The sequence below is a fragment of the Hyalella azteca genome, unplaced genomic scaffold (assembly GCF_000764305.2).
Source record: "Hyalella azteca isolate HAZT.00-mixed unplaced genomic scaffold, Hazt_2.0.2 contig12157, whole genome shotgun sequence".
Taxonomy (NCBI): Eukaryota; Metazoa; Arthropoda; class Malacostraca; order Amphipoda; family Hyalellidae; genus Hyalella; species Hyalella azteca.
Genome location: NW_025942121.1, coordinates 22,472 through 37,814, shown reverse-complemented (window position 1 = coordinate 37,814; position 15,343 = coordinate 22,472). Strand labels below are relative to the sequence as shown.

Genomic DNA, 15,343 nt, shown 5'->3' with positions numbered 1-15,343 from the left:
TTAAAAAACATTGCCGATATATATACTTTTTAACAGGAGTTCTTTTCGTTGACGCTGGAACGACGCTTGGATATGATCGATAGAAGCCATGATCATTTCCATCTGTTTAAACTTTATTGCGACTTTATTGGCCAGCAATGCGCCTGTCTTCGTCTTGCTACCTAAATATCTAGCATTTTATATCGAGCGTCATGGCCCGTTGCACGACGCCTTCACCATTTTTTTCAGTAGCCTTCATATAGGAGGCATGATCCAATATATTGATATGTAATGTGTGTAAAGTTTATTCGTTCAGGAAGGGTTTTGAAAACGCGAGTTTCCTTGAACTTCTTATTAAGATAGGTTTTTGTAAAATAAATATATAATGGTATAATTAATCGTTTATAACTTAGTATTGCACATAGCATCAATGAGTTACGTGAAATACTTTATTTCAAACTAACAAGAACTTGAAACGAGAGCAAACATTCAGAGCGAGATTCCTAACTAAACACGTACCAAATATTCCCTTCACTAGGCAAGACGAGAGCCACAATCGAACTAAATCAAACGCGTAGATTAAAATCTACTATAACTAAGTTGCGAACGACACATGTGCACCAAGAGGAAAATTTATTGAAAAATGAATTTGTATAACTAAAAATTGTGTTCTGAAGTTGTTCCTAAGGTTGATTTCATGGGAGTAGCTGTAACTCACCAGAAGTTAGCTGAGCTTTTAGTAAAAAATTACTCAAGAACGTTAAATTTCGGTCAAGATTTACTTAGTTACCATGCTTAATCACAGATATTTTCGAGCTATAATTCTATTTTTTCTCTAATTATTCTTCCTGACTGTTCTCTCTGGTTAATTGCGCGAGTACAGTTGTGCTCATTGCGCATCAGCTAGTGTACGTCGTGTAACTTCAAAAACAGATTAACGGTACACCAAGACATGTGTTATCGTTCAGAATACCTACTTAAGCTCCCACTTACTTCAACTGTGCCCCTCTGGCGATTAAAAGCTGAGGAAAAATCAATTTCATAACTTTCATTTTCACCTTTGGCGCATAGAGAATGAGGTTGTTGGAATCCATGCATTTTTATCATCGGAAAATATTGTCAGAAAAAAACATACAGAATTTAGTTTAGCTATATGAAATTTTTAATTTTTTAATGGGATGGTTCTTAAGCGACTTTGCCTTTATTGTTAAATAATTATTCTTAGATTTTGTTATCTAACTTATAAATTTATTCGCCAGCTCATTTCACTTATATTATTGCATTGTTTGAATTTTAAACTTTAAAGGATATACCAGGTCTTTAAACGTTTTCTTAAAGAATATGAAAAATTTCCTCATCTTTAGATATGACTTAAATTTGTTGTTTACTTTCTAATAAACGCAATTAAATGAGCTCAATATTCACTAATGCTTTATTAATAATATAGATGGAATACTTTCTCACCTGTCCAATTGACGCCCGCGAAGCTATAAAGCTTGTTCAACATTCGCCAGGAATTTTTTTGTTTTGTTGTCTATTTGTTATGTGTTGTATACTCTTGTGTGAAACAATGAAGAATCAGTAAAAAGTGTATTTTGGTGTTGGGTTGGGGTTGCGAGGGTCTAGAAACGTCAGGGTTTTGAAACGTTTGCGCGGAGTTGAGGGAGATAAGGGGTTCATTATTAACAGTATTTAGATATATGAGTGAGCACTATTAAGCAACAATAGTAATAATATGTAATTTCACGATGTTCATACTTTATACATTTTTATTTTATATTTTGGTTGTATTCATTTTTATCATGCAAGGATGGAACGGTAAAAGTTGATAATGGTGATATACCGACGATGTTTGTGATGATGAGCGAGTCGCTTAAGAATCAGGAGGTAAATTAGGCGAGTTGAGTTTATGTGTTTACGCTGGGTCATCAATCTAGGCTCTACTGTGAATCACTCTCGGTGATTTTCGAGTGGTTGCAGGTGTCAACAGCACTTGAAAATCAATCGCCGAACCGAATTTCACGTGTTATTCTGGCGTTATTCTTACACAGGCGTTATTCTTAAAGCTCAGTTTCCCACAAGCCACACGCTCAGTTTCCACAACGATTTGTCTGCGCAGTTTTAAGTCGGAATGAAATCGTTGCAATTTTTAGAGCGTCCACATGGTGCCGACTTATCTCTGCAGTTTGCTCAGTTTTGCGCGATCTCGCCATGGAGACTCGGACAAATTTACGGCCGGGGTTGCGGCCCGTGTCCAAATTCAGTGAGCATGGATTATCTACCAAAGTAATGAACGTAACTCGATAAAATTAAGTACAAGTATTCATAAAGACCTAATGGTTGTTTAGCTCGTGAATATTTTTGGGATTTCACCTTCATTCGTGAGTTATATGACGATACGTGCCGAAATTTGCAGTGAGCATGAAATTTTTTCTTTACTACTGTACAGATTTGAACGAAAATTTGAATATAGAAACCTGACCTCCAAACGGCGATGTTTAGATTGTGACAACTTTTTAGATTATACGCCAATGTTCTGGACTACATTCAACACAGGTGATGTGGAAAACCTAAACCAAATGTCAGAGAATTTAGTCGTCGCGCACGTAACCGCTATTCCCTATATATGCAATTATACATAGAGGAAATATTGATTCTACTAATGAAAAAACACATACAAGAATGACTAAGACCACAAGGCGATACAGTAGCTGGTCAACCTAATCAACAACTTCAATTGATGACTCCTTAGGATACACTGACGGGCTGCAGGTTTTGGCCCATGCCCAAGTTTTCGCCAAAATGTTACGTAACTTTACTGGTCGCGGCAGTAGAAAGATTTTAAGTGCGTGTACGTGACAGAGCTAATTTGAACAAATACGTAAGTTCCATAGACCTCTCACTTCGCCAGATTTCAGAGTACTAGACAAGGCAGAAGCAATTTTCAAACGGGTTCTAAGTCGTGTAATGTGCGCGTGGATGTCATCAGGCAAGAAATAGAGTTCTGCGAGGGAGTGACTTGTCAAAGCAGATATCCTTCAACTCCGATATAGAGAAGCAAAATAATGGTACATTTATTTAAAAATAATAGAAAAAACTGAAGATTCACAGGATTTTTTTGAAATGTTTTAAAATCAATTCAAAATTATAAAAGTTTTTATGGCTTTAACTCCCACGTTATAATTTATTCTCTTTATTTCACGAAGTGATCAGCACATCTGAAGCTGCAGAAATGAGAACCATAGCAAAATATTCATTAATACTGTCTGTTAGTTTTGTCTATGTATCGTTCATCTACTGGTTGACAATGGAACGTCACATGGAATCAGCAGCACACCCAAGTAAGTGGTAATTTCCAAGAGGACGTTATCTATAAAATAATATAGATTAATATAACAATATTTAATATATACTAAAATAATATTTCCAAGAGGACGTTATCTATAAATTGTCACAGAATCTCAGGTTGTCTTATCCGAGTTCTGCAACATAAAGCTGAAAATTTCAACAGTCATTTATATCTTTCTAAACGCTTTTTGTTTGTAATTTATTAATATTAACAAATTATTTGAAGTATCATGTAATTACGCAGGGCTGATAAATCAGTTAAGAGTATCATATTACCCACAACGGAATTTAAATGCATTCAGTTCAGTGCTAATTTTTTTAGAAGAAATACGTTTTTATCGGCAGACAAGTTTCATAAACGCATTTTTTATCGTCAGCAAATGTTTGGGACTTCTATTCGTGTTCACTATTAAGCACATGCGACAAAAAATAAAGGACTGCATCGGACGATACACATTCTTGGGCATTAGAACCACATTTCTAAACTTTTCCAAACCCAGATAGTGAATTACAAACTGCACGGCCTAATAGCAACTTTCAACATTTTTGTATTTCCGTGACAGAATCTACTAATAAAATTTAGGAAATTCAAGTCATCACATGACGGACGTGAGTGAAAAATCACGGTCCCGATCACGGGAAATAAATTTACCGGTTGCAAATATTAGCAAAGGTAAAAATTATCTAAAATCAATTTAACTATGAGGTAGAAGACCCAAAGGACTGAAAATGAGTAGTTTCAACCATGATGATATGTTTATTTGCCACCACAAACTTAGGACCACTCATAATCATGGAACATAAATACAGCGGTCACGCATTGTACCAAATATTAGATTGTAATGGACTTACTGTGCAAGAACGCAGTCTCATTACAACTAGTAATTATTCAAAGTTCTCAATCGTAGCCGACAACGTGCGTAAAGTCTACAGATCGACAGGACTTTGTTTTGAAACAAATTTTAAATTCTTGTTTTATGTTCATTACGTTTATATGAAATCGCATCGTGCTGGATGTTTATGAAATTTAAAAATCACTACTTCAAAATTGAGGTCGGAAAGAGAGAATAAAAATTAAAATGTTCATGAATACCGATTTGAGTTTGTGAGATTTTGAGAAGCCTTTCTAGAATGAGAAGCATTGGCATTTCGAGAAGGCAATGGAAAGAGTTTCTACACTTTGCTTACATGATATTGTTTATTTTATTTTATCTACCATTAAACTTCTATCATTACATGCCTGTAATTTTTTCTTCCGCATACGATTTTATTGCAGAAGTGTCGTCTTCTGCAACGACGGACAAAAAAGCCATCGTTCCACTAGCGCATAACCAGAATAATTCGTTGTTGAAAGGTACAGTGTCTCCAGTTAATTTTAATTCATATTATAGGTGAGTTCACAATTGATGAAACCGACATTTCACCTATCCAGCTATTACATTACATTCTAATAGATACTGAAGCAAACTAATTAACATGATTACTAGCTCTATTAGATGGCACAAGCAGGTGTCAGATAGCTTACGCTGCAATAGTTCACTGTTATTGACCAATCATCTCATACCTATCATCAGATCGATGTCTAAGCCTAAACAACTGTAACAACTGCATTCAACAAACAGATGTCAAGAGCAATATCTTCTATGTCCATTAGTCAAAGGTTTTTAGCTATGAAGTAATTATACATAACTAAATTTGTTTTCACACAGTGAAAGATTTTAAGCTTGGCTTCCTAACATTGCTATGCAATTCTTTTTTCTTATTGGTGGTTTCCTCTTGGTACTTGTCTAGTTTCTATTCCCTATAATACAAGCGCTACAATGAGCTGGTCATCGTCAGATCATTCGCAAGGCATTAGTATATAATGCTGACTTCATTCACTTTTCCTTGATTTACTTCCATTCCACCCTCCTTTTCAAACGTGTTGCACTTCCGTTGACAGCTTCATTTAATTTTCGTTCCCAGTAAATTTAGAGGTAAAAATTACGTAACGAACTGATGAAAATACTTTTTATTGGCTGAACTCGAACAGACGTTATCGACTAATCAGTAAATGAGTCAAACCTTTATATATGTCTATGCCGAAATCCATCTCAATGTGGCATGGAGTCGCGGTAGGACAAAATTCGAGACCCTTATATAAGTTCCCACAAACAATCTTTGAATGACGCCGTCCACAATTTTATTCCCAGCTGTGTTTGGACCAAGTTAGAGCTGGGATGCTCTACTGTTGAATTTGAATCATGACATTGAAGTAAGCCATCTTTATAGATTACCATGAATAAACAATGTATTATCGGGTCATGAATTTTTTATCCATGTATCTAAAATTCTATCAAGAATATTCAACAGACAATTTATTCTCTAATAATAAATGAATTTACATTGTAGATGATTTCAAGACTCTGGGGTATCTCGTCGACACGCCATCTTGCAAATTACCGGACTACGACCCGAACGATGACAGCATTAAGATGTTCATCAAACCTCCCAGCAAGGTTAGCCAGTCCTTTGATGCCATTCAACCTTGCACTTAAATTTCTCTGGTATTGTATATCAAGACTCTATCAAGACTCTAGCGTATATAAGGATCTCAAAATTGGCGCCAAGGGTTGTTAGTTCTAAGGAGGTGACCGTCACGCAAGCACGGTCTGCTGTCAGCGGACTTTGCAACGGCCGGGGCCGTGAGGCCGGCGGCTTCTCCGTTTTTCGAACATTGACGGTCGAGTGGTATCTATATAGACCCATCGTGACGGTGCTTACGATTCTGTAAGCACGTCAAGGTAATCGTCGTTAAGGTAATCAAACATTGGATAATAATCCAATTCACTGCTCTCGTTGTCAGACATTGAATTTCAACAGTAATAGTCTTGTGTGAAAGCAGTACGCTGCAAACTCGAGAACAATGTTTTCAGGACTGCATTCAATCATGAATTTTCAAAAGGTTTTCAATCATATTTATGCCGCGATCCTTAAATCAAATTGTAATCCCTCAAAATATCCAATCAACCTACAATATTTGACTGAAAGATCACAAATACTTAGAAAAATTATACTGTTGACATTCTTCACTTAGTTGAGAACCGCTATGTCTAAGAAGCGCCGATTGGCGGCGGTTGGAGTGCAGCAATCAGTCGAGGCGTGGCATTTCAGTTGCCGCAAGCGCCAACGTCTTATACCAGATCTAAATATTTATAAAACTTCATTTCATTAAGAATTATCTTTAAAATAAACAGGCCCCGCTAACATTTTATTTTTCAAATGCATAGAAGTGATCTCAGTTGAGGTATATTTGACAAACACGAAAGCGAAAGAAGTTGTGTTTCTCATTTGACAGCTGGCACTTCCTCAGCTGGCGAATTCCTTTGCACAAACCTAGAATAATATAATATTAATATATGATATATATATTATAATAATAATATAAAATCACAAAATATGTACTCTTTATGACTCCCGCATCCTAAATTTTATTCGATTCAATCAATGGCATTTCACAGTCGATAATTTTCGAAATATTAGTTAGACTAAGATTTACACTTTTTGAAGTGATTGAAAGTCGTACTTTATGCATCTGTGTCGTTAACAAGGATTTATGTCGAAATTCAATAGTATATAAAACGATCAAAAAATTAAATTCGCTACAGAGTGAGTTACTTTTGACTAATAGATCATGCTTGACTTCAAGATTACTGGACTCAACCAGTTTTCCGTAACGTAATTCTAAACTAAAAAACCAGGCTCCCGACTTTTTCATTATATGCAGGAGCAAAATTAGCAAGCGATGCTCACATGCCCTAAGAATGACTGACCAACTATCGGTTGGTAATGGGGGTGTAGCCGTTGGCCACAAATTAAACTGATAACCATCATCGGAACCATAGCTCAGCCTAAACATGCGCACTGCACAGCTACACGTAGTCTGTGAGCTACGAAGCTGCAGACAACGCTAGACACAATAGACGTCACACCAGCTGCGAACTGCTTGAAACAATAGCGCCGAAAATATACGGCCACTTTTCAGCCCTTAGCACGCACCTCCTGGCGTTATATTTATGCAAAAAATTAGATCAGTACACACTGCAGTGAGTGACAGAGAGCGCATTTTCTCGTCCGTCAGTCCGGGAAGTCACGGACGGACGGACGGACATGACGAGCACAATAGCGCCTTTTTTCCATAAATGAGAAAATGCGCTAAAAATGCTTTCAGGCCACCCAGCTTGTTTCCTACATCGCTCTATATCAGTGGTTCCCTAACTTTTTCAGGCGGCCCCCATTGACATATAAAAACATACCCCTCTTTCTTGAAATTTAGTACGCTGCAATGTTAAAAGATAAAGGTTAAACACAAATGTGTATTTCACAAATAGAACCCCATTTAGTGAACCAATATGTTTTTCAGCTGTTTTAACTGTTTCAGTACTAGAAACCTAGGACGTCGCGGACGAATTTGCGGCCGGACTCGTGGCCGGTCTCACGACCAATCTCCAAATTCAATGATCAAGTAATATCTCTCAAACTAATGAACGCAGCTCTATGAAACCTGGAACACGCATTCATCATAACCTAAAGGTGATGTTTAGCTCGTGCATTTTTTTAAATTTCACCTTAATTCGTGAGTTACGCGTATATTGCGAAACAGGCCGAAATTCGCAGTGATCAAAGAATTTCTTCCAAACTATTGAACAGATTTGAACGAAATTTTGAATATACATTCTAACTACCAAACTGTGATTTTTTTGCTTATAATTTTTTCGATTTTACCTTCGTTTGCGAGTTTTTTTTTTCATTTCACCGTCATTCTTGATTTCACACTTCCTTATATTCGGCCCGTATCGCCGGGTAATTTGTCACTTAAATTCGCGGCGATCAAGAAATTTATTTAAACTACAGTATGAACCTGTCCAGTAGTTTGGAAGAAATTACTTGATCATTGTGAATTTCGGCCCGTATTGCCATATAACAATGGCAAAAACCAACGATGGCAAAATTCAAACAATTTTTACGAGTAAAACATTATCGTTTGGTCCTACTAAATACGTGTATCAAGTTTCATCGAGTTAAGTTTATTAGTTTGAGAGATATTCCTTGATCATTGAATTTGGAAATTGGCCGTGAGACCGACCGCGAGTCGGGCCTTTAATTTGTTCGAGACGTATACCCAGGAGAGCTAGGTTAAAAAAAACTGAAAAAATCATCGATGGAGTCATGTGCTGCACGTGTTGTGTACAAATCGTCTAACAAACGTTCAAACTTCTGACATTGACTTCGGACTACCGCTCCCCTACCGCCCTCTTCTTCCTTACCCCCCAAAATCTTTCCACCGCCCTTAGGGGGGCGATATCGTTCACTTTGGGAACCACTGCTCTATATCGTTATTCTATTAGCACATCCCGCGTTTTCTCAGTAAATTTATACTCATTTCCTTCTCACGAAATTCTAATTATTTTAATAATAGCTTTGTTACTTAACTCCTCCTTCTGTTCACATGTGCGATTTACCGTTAGGTTGCTGAGGATTAATCGATTAATTCATACTGCCATTTTAGAGTTTCAATAAAGTTATCGTTGCAATGATAATCTACATGTCATTACACTACAATCGTCTGGAAACTTCAGTTATTATTCAGCATTAACTAAATAATGTGTAGTTCTTCACATAAACTTCAAGTAAAGAGCTTAACTACATATAACGCACTTTATTTGCCAAGTGAAGAAAAATTTAGCTTTATTATTTTGAATTATAAACAGATGATCTGCAACCCTGATAACTTACGGCCCCTAACCTACACCGAGGGATTCAAAATCAAGATCAGTGAGGACCCCGAGTTGCTGCAACGCTACAATGTGACGCTCGATTCGTTGTCCTGCTGCGTTCACGAGATCGTCAGAAACCCACAATCTCTGGAAAAATTCGACGGCGACTGTGATTTAACTTACCAGTGAGTGTTAGTAATGGAAGATAATGGTTATCAGTTTTACTCAAGAGAATCTATCAAGCGATTTCCATTATAGGTTGGTTCAACAGAGAATACGAGACCATAGAAGCTGTGTTTTGTTGGTTGTTGACACACGCGCTTCACAATTGCGCGCAACACCCCGATAGTCCAGAACGTTGTGATGCAAAAACATTCACATACTAGTTTGTCAAACAAGAGAACACCCCGATACCTGAAATTTTCAGGGGCACAACCATAGGCCACTTATTTTACTATTAAAAAAGACCAGCAACCAACGCCTGGCCTCAGCATGCAATAACTTTACTCGGTCACAGAACTATAAACCGCAGAATACGGTGGAACACCGTAATCCAAACCAGTGACACGCTGCATGCATAAAGATTATGAGGTCGTATGTCTTCAGCCAATACATGAGCATGCTCGCTAATAAGCCGGCATTTCGGCATTCTGCCTCACCCACTCCGGTATACGCCCTATATGCCCTCCGGGTATGGGTCGAAAATTCAGGTAATTTTGACCGAAGACTAGCAGAAGGGTGAACCTCTTATGGCCTAACCCCTACACCTTGCGCCCAATATAGGGTCTTATGGCCTGCGCTAAATTCTTAAAATTAGCATGATTAATTGGTGGCTGTGGACATCCAGCGCTATGGTTTTGAGCAGTTAACTTCATATACTGCCAGTGATCTTCATATACTGACATCTCCAGTGATCTTCCATACGGAAAGGAATAGGAATAAACTGTGAATGCGGGCAAATTCTTGGGCCTATTTTGTTCGTTGCTTTTATAAACGATTTGCCAGAAGCAGTATCCAGCGTGTGCTCCATGTATGCCGACGACACGAAAGATTATAATACAGTGAAGGATGCGTCAAATAAAGCGCAATTACAAAATGATATTGACAGTTTAGTAAACTGGGCTGATACGTGGCAGTTGAGGTTTAATGCTGACAAGTGTAAAGTACTTCACCTCGGGAAGTACAATGAACAGCAAGATTACAGTATGAAAAGACATGGTTGCAACGAGAGAGTAATGATTGAAAAGTCTAGTGTGGAAAAAGATCTCGGAGTTTATGTCGACAAGGAGCTGAAATTTTCTAAGCTTATTGAAACGAAAGCTAACACATCCAACAAACTTCTTGGACTAATCAGACGCTCATACGAGTTCCTAGATGCAGAAGCGATGAAGCAGTTGTTTGTTGCTGTCGTGCGCCCGAATCTAGAGTTTGGAAACGTTGTATGGTCACCGAGATTTGAAAAGGACAAAAATTTAATAGAGCATGTTCAAAGACGAGCAACAAGGATAATTCCAGGCTTGAAGGGCAAGTCCTATGAAGAAAGATTGAAGATTATGAAGCTTCCAAGCCTCAGTTATCGACGTCTGCGTGGGGACTTCATTGAAGCATACAAGTATACAGTATACTCATGGCTTATAAAAGGTCCCAAAAGGATTACCAGAATTTGAAACAAGAACCAACACCAGGGGCCACGGCTATAAGCTAAAAAAACTGCGCTGCAACTTCTCCACGCGACAAAATTTCTTCTCGCTTCGAATCACCGGCATGTGGAACAGCCTCCCCGATTGAAAGCAGGGAAACAGCGAGCATCATCCAGGCCATTTGGAAGTAGTTGCTGTTCCACCTGCAAGCCAATGAAACATGTCTGCTGCTGAGGAAGAGACCCAAGAAAGCCATCAACACTGCCATGTCCAGATGTGACAGTTGGCCCGCAGGAGGTCATCTACACATCTCAAACAAAGCTAACAACAACAACAGCCTCCCCGATGACATCGTGGGCGCTCCAAGTATGAACGCGTTCAAGAACAGACTGGATAAAGCTATGGAAAAATATATGTACAGATTTGAAATGCCTAGCACCTTTTCGAACTCGGTGGAAGTCTAGTAGCTACTTCAAATTATCGTCAGTCATGAAAAGATCCGGTCAAATGACATGATTTTAGATCTTCTATGAACAAGGCACAAAAAGGAAAAGAGTCTGCGACAGGTCACATCAGGCCTACGCTTCAGCGCCGAGATTGCTATGTTATGTTATGTTTAAAGCTGGCCTCCGTTATGCGCCCCAAATGTTCAACCCTAAAACAGCAATAAAAAATTTCAACTTGCTATGTTAAATTTTGATTAGTATCAAGTCTTATGATCTGGTCATGGATGGAAATGAAATTTTTCTGTCAACTGTTCATATTTTGAAGATTATTGCATCCCAGTGGAACCAGTGCGATTTTAGGAATAGCTTCTCTGTGTCGATATTCCAAGCAAAAGATAACCACGCAGATTATTACTATGGCGATGCCTATGCATACATTTATAATAAAGAAACTATTTATAATGTTTCGGTTCGTCTCGAGCAGAAAAAGTGAGTGTCATCCGATCAGCAAGATAACTTCATACGAAGTCACAACAGACGCCGCACTGGTCGTCTGCTCCAAGAGCAACTCGAATTCCACATCATGCTACAAGAATGTACACTACTTCTTTCACACGGACAAAATTGGAGACAAAATTGCCGCACACAAAGTGAGTTAAGTAGCAAACTGAAATTCATTTCATTTTCTTCACTTATACCGGAATGAATATTACTCTAAAATCTAAATGCATCAGGTCAACTCTGACACACATTACCGGAGACCAGCTACACTCTGCTTAAACCATGTCGCCGAACGTCGGCAGCAAATGTATAAGCCACTCCCATTTTCATGGATGTTTAAGCCACATGGCATATGTCCCTACTTCCATACTTACCCAAACTTTCCACCATCTGGCATCCAATGGCCTGCCTAACCTGAGTAACCTCCTCGGGTGTTAGAGAGTTTTTAAAAAATGCACCGTTGTGCAGTTTATGCATCCAGGAAGACGAAATAGGATTAAGCAGTTGCTGTGGACTTGGGCGCTGTAGCTTCAAGTACTTAACTTAGTAGGCTACTATGCTTCTAGCATTCATGCCCGCGACATGGAATACGAAATGCAGCGTGGAGGTTGAACTTAAGCTGTACTAAGTTGGGCTTGCTGACCTCTAGCACGTACAACAAAGTTTGAATGAAATATACATTTTTTAAGTGAGAAATTTAGCTGCTCGTTATTGAGTATACTGTATACGCGTTTCCTACTTATGGTCTCTTCTCTCCTCGTTGTCTAACTTGAGTATCCAAAGTTTCGCAAATGGCTTCAAAACGTGTTAAATTTCATGTTAAAAAATATTAACGCGCTATTTCCTGCCTTGACAGGAACGTATGAAGCCGCGTAAGACACTCCCACTAAACTTCATCTTAATGGGGTTCGATTCAACTTCTCGTCAAAATTTGAGAAGATTCTTACCCAAGACATTCCAATTTCTATCGGACGACCCTAGCACCTCAGACTTTATGGGCTTTAATAAAGTAGCTGACAATACTCTGGTTAACCTTTTACCAATCATCATGGGTAATCGCGCAGAAGACCTCAGAAGCTCCAAGCTGGAGTGCTACAAGAATGGAAGTTTATACTTCGACAGTTGTCCCTTAATTTGGAAAAACTTTTCTGCTAAAGGCTACGCAACGGTGTACTCGGAAGATGCTGCAGGTATGAGGATGGGCTCCCCAAGTAGAATGGGTTTTGTTCAACCTCCAGTTGATTTCTATTTTCGCCCGTATATGTTGATCTCTGAAAAGGAGATCGGCCACCCAAAAGCCGATAATCACTACTGCTATGGACTCCATTCTAGCACAGAGGTAGTTTATGATCACATTATGAGGGCTTTAGATAATCTATCTGACAAAGTACCTGTGTTTGGATTCTTCTGGACTACAACTTACACTCACGACTACAACGAAAAAGCAGCTCCCCTTGATCATCCAACACTACGTTTCCTAAAGGAATTTTCGCTATCTCCTCATCGCAACAACACAATTCTGCTTTTCTTCAGTGACCACGGCCTAAGATTTGGCAAAATACGGTCTACCTACCTCGGTGCGTTGGAAGAAAGGCTACCTTTTGTAACAATGATATTCCCTCCATGGTTCAAAGATGAATATCCAGGCACATGGAGTAACTTGGTGGTAAACCAACGACGCTTGACGAACAACTATGACCTCCACAGCACCCTCCTCGACATCTTGCACGGTGCCTATAATGCCTCATTAGACCTCAAAACCCCTGATGGACTCGGCCAAAGCCTATTTTTAGAGGTTCCAAATAACAGGACGTGTGAATCAATTCATATTCCTTGGCATTACTGCGCCTGCCAATCTTCCGTGCCTACAGACATTAAAAATTCTGACGTAAAACTAGCGGCTCAAGTTCTCACGCATGCAATCAATAAACTGATTGAAGATCATCCTGGGTGTACTCCGTTAAAAATGAAAAGCGTACGTTCAGAATATTTTTTTTTTTGTTTTTATGTTTGATATTTATCTCATATATGATCACACTAAAATAGATATGAAATATGATTATGTAGTTGCCATTTGGTTCCCATGTTAGCCATGAAATCACTCCGTTAATTAACGTAGCAAGGTGCAAAGTTCTAAATTGTTTTATCCATTTGGCTTTCATGCATATTTGCATCTTCCAACGGAATGTAACGCGCGGTAGCCACAATATTAATGTCTTTCACTGAGATTTATTCTCATGCCAGATCATTAGCGCACGAGAGTTCCAGAATCACGAGGAATTTGGAGCAGGCACCGTCCGGGGAAAACTGAACAAGTGGACGACGTACTTCGTGATGATAGAAACCACGCCCGGTGAGAGTTAATTGTTGTAAGAATAAATTCAATCGTTATCGTATTCCTGGAATAATTGAACCTCTGAAAGTATTCCATTCATTCCGTTCAAAGGTATTGCTGCAAGTAATAGAATAGAAGTGTCGGCATTGAAGAAATAGGCCCATGGCCTGTTGCCGATTCTTGAATTTTTCGTGACTTGATTCACAAGGGATCCGGCCTTTGGAACCCGATCTTTCCATAACTGACGATTGATTGAGATAGCTGCTGGACTTATTGCCTGGTCCGTAATTTGCTAGGCATTTTAAGACTGAACATATGCTCCTGCATAGCTTCGTCTAGTCTGTTTTTAATTATATCAGAGGAGCAGGCAGTTTTCTGGAATGAAATTCTCTACATAATCTTTCTGATTATGGGCTATGGAAAAAGATATTCATTTTGTGCTGGATATGATGATTTAGTGCTTAAAAAAATTTCCCCTAAGATTTCAATTTAATTAATGGCATACTTGCAAACGTGGAAATGCCGAGTTTGAGTTCAAAACAACCAATGCCGATGTTACATATCGCGGGCATAAAATAACAGTTGGGGCTTCATCACTAATTGCGAGAGGAGAGAAGATTACGAATAATATATTAATTTTCGTTTTATTTTCAAACAAATACATTGAAAAAAATAGTTGCACTAGCGTAAATAATTTTAAAATCTACATCTTCCAGTAAACTTATGGTGCTGTTCCCTGATCGCTGCTCTTAAAATAGGAACACTCCATACGTACTATTGCTGAAAATTTGCCTTTTAAGACAATTGGATTTCGCAATAATAATTACTCTCATTTTGAATGGTTAGGACCAACATCACCAGAATTTTTTTTTTGTGCAGGAGGCGGAAACTTCGAAGGATCGATCATCAAACGGGACTCCTCATTGCAAGTTTTAGGTGACATTTCTCGGATAAATAAATATGGAAACCAAAGCGCTTGTATCGAAGAGACGGATCTAAAAAAATTCTGTATCTGTCGCCAGTCTAGGTAACGCCATAACTGCATTTTCCTTTACTATTATAATTCCTTTACTATTATGATTCCTTTACTATTATAACTTCCTTATTATTATAATTTCCTTTACTATTATATTCCATTTACTTATCCAGTCTTACTTAGCGAACAGAGAGCAGTTTGTTGCATTGAACGAGTTCAAATCTCCCATAGGACCCATCAATATAGGTGTACCACAGGGCTCTGTACTTGGGCCTTTATTCTTTAATATTTTTATCAATGATATCGCCTCGTATTTTATCGGGAACTGCAAGCTTTTTGCCGACGATGCCGTTTTCTATGTC

At 38.4% G+C, this 15,343-nt stretch overlaps 1 protein-coding gene across 1 annotated transcript; it reads left to right on the top strand.

Moving 5' to 3' along the window:
* Nucleotides 1–3,273: 3,273 nt before the first annotated feature.
* On the top strand, nt 3,274–15,066 carry LOC108672659. Its single transcript, XM_018160361.2, has 8 exons — nt 3,274–3,320; nt 4,604–4,681; nt 5,719–5,825; nt 9,078–9,268; nt 11,654–11,819; nt 12,527–13,645; nt 13,915–14,023; nt 14,885–15,066. Exons 1-8 carry the CDS (start codon nt 3,287–3,289, stop codon nt 15,034–15,036), a joined length of 1,956 nt encoding a protein of 651 aa, XP_018015850.1. The 5' UTR covers nt 3,274–3,286; the 3' UTR covers nt 15,037–15,066.
* Nucleotides 15,067–15,343: the final 277 nt, after the last annotated feature.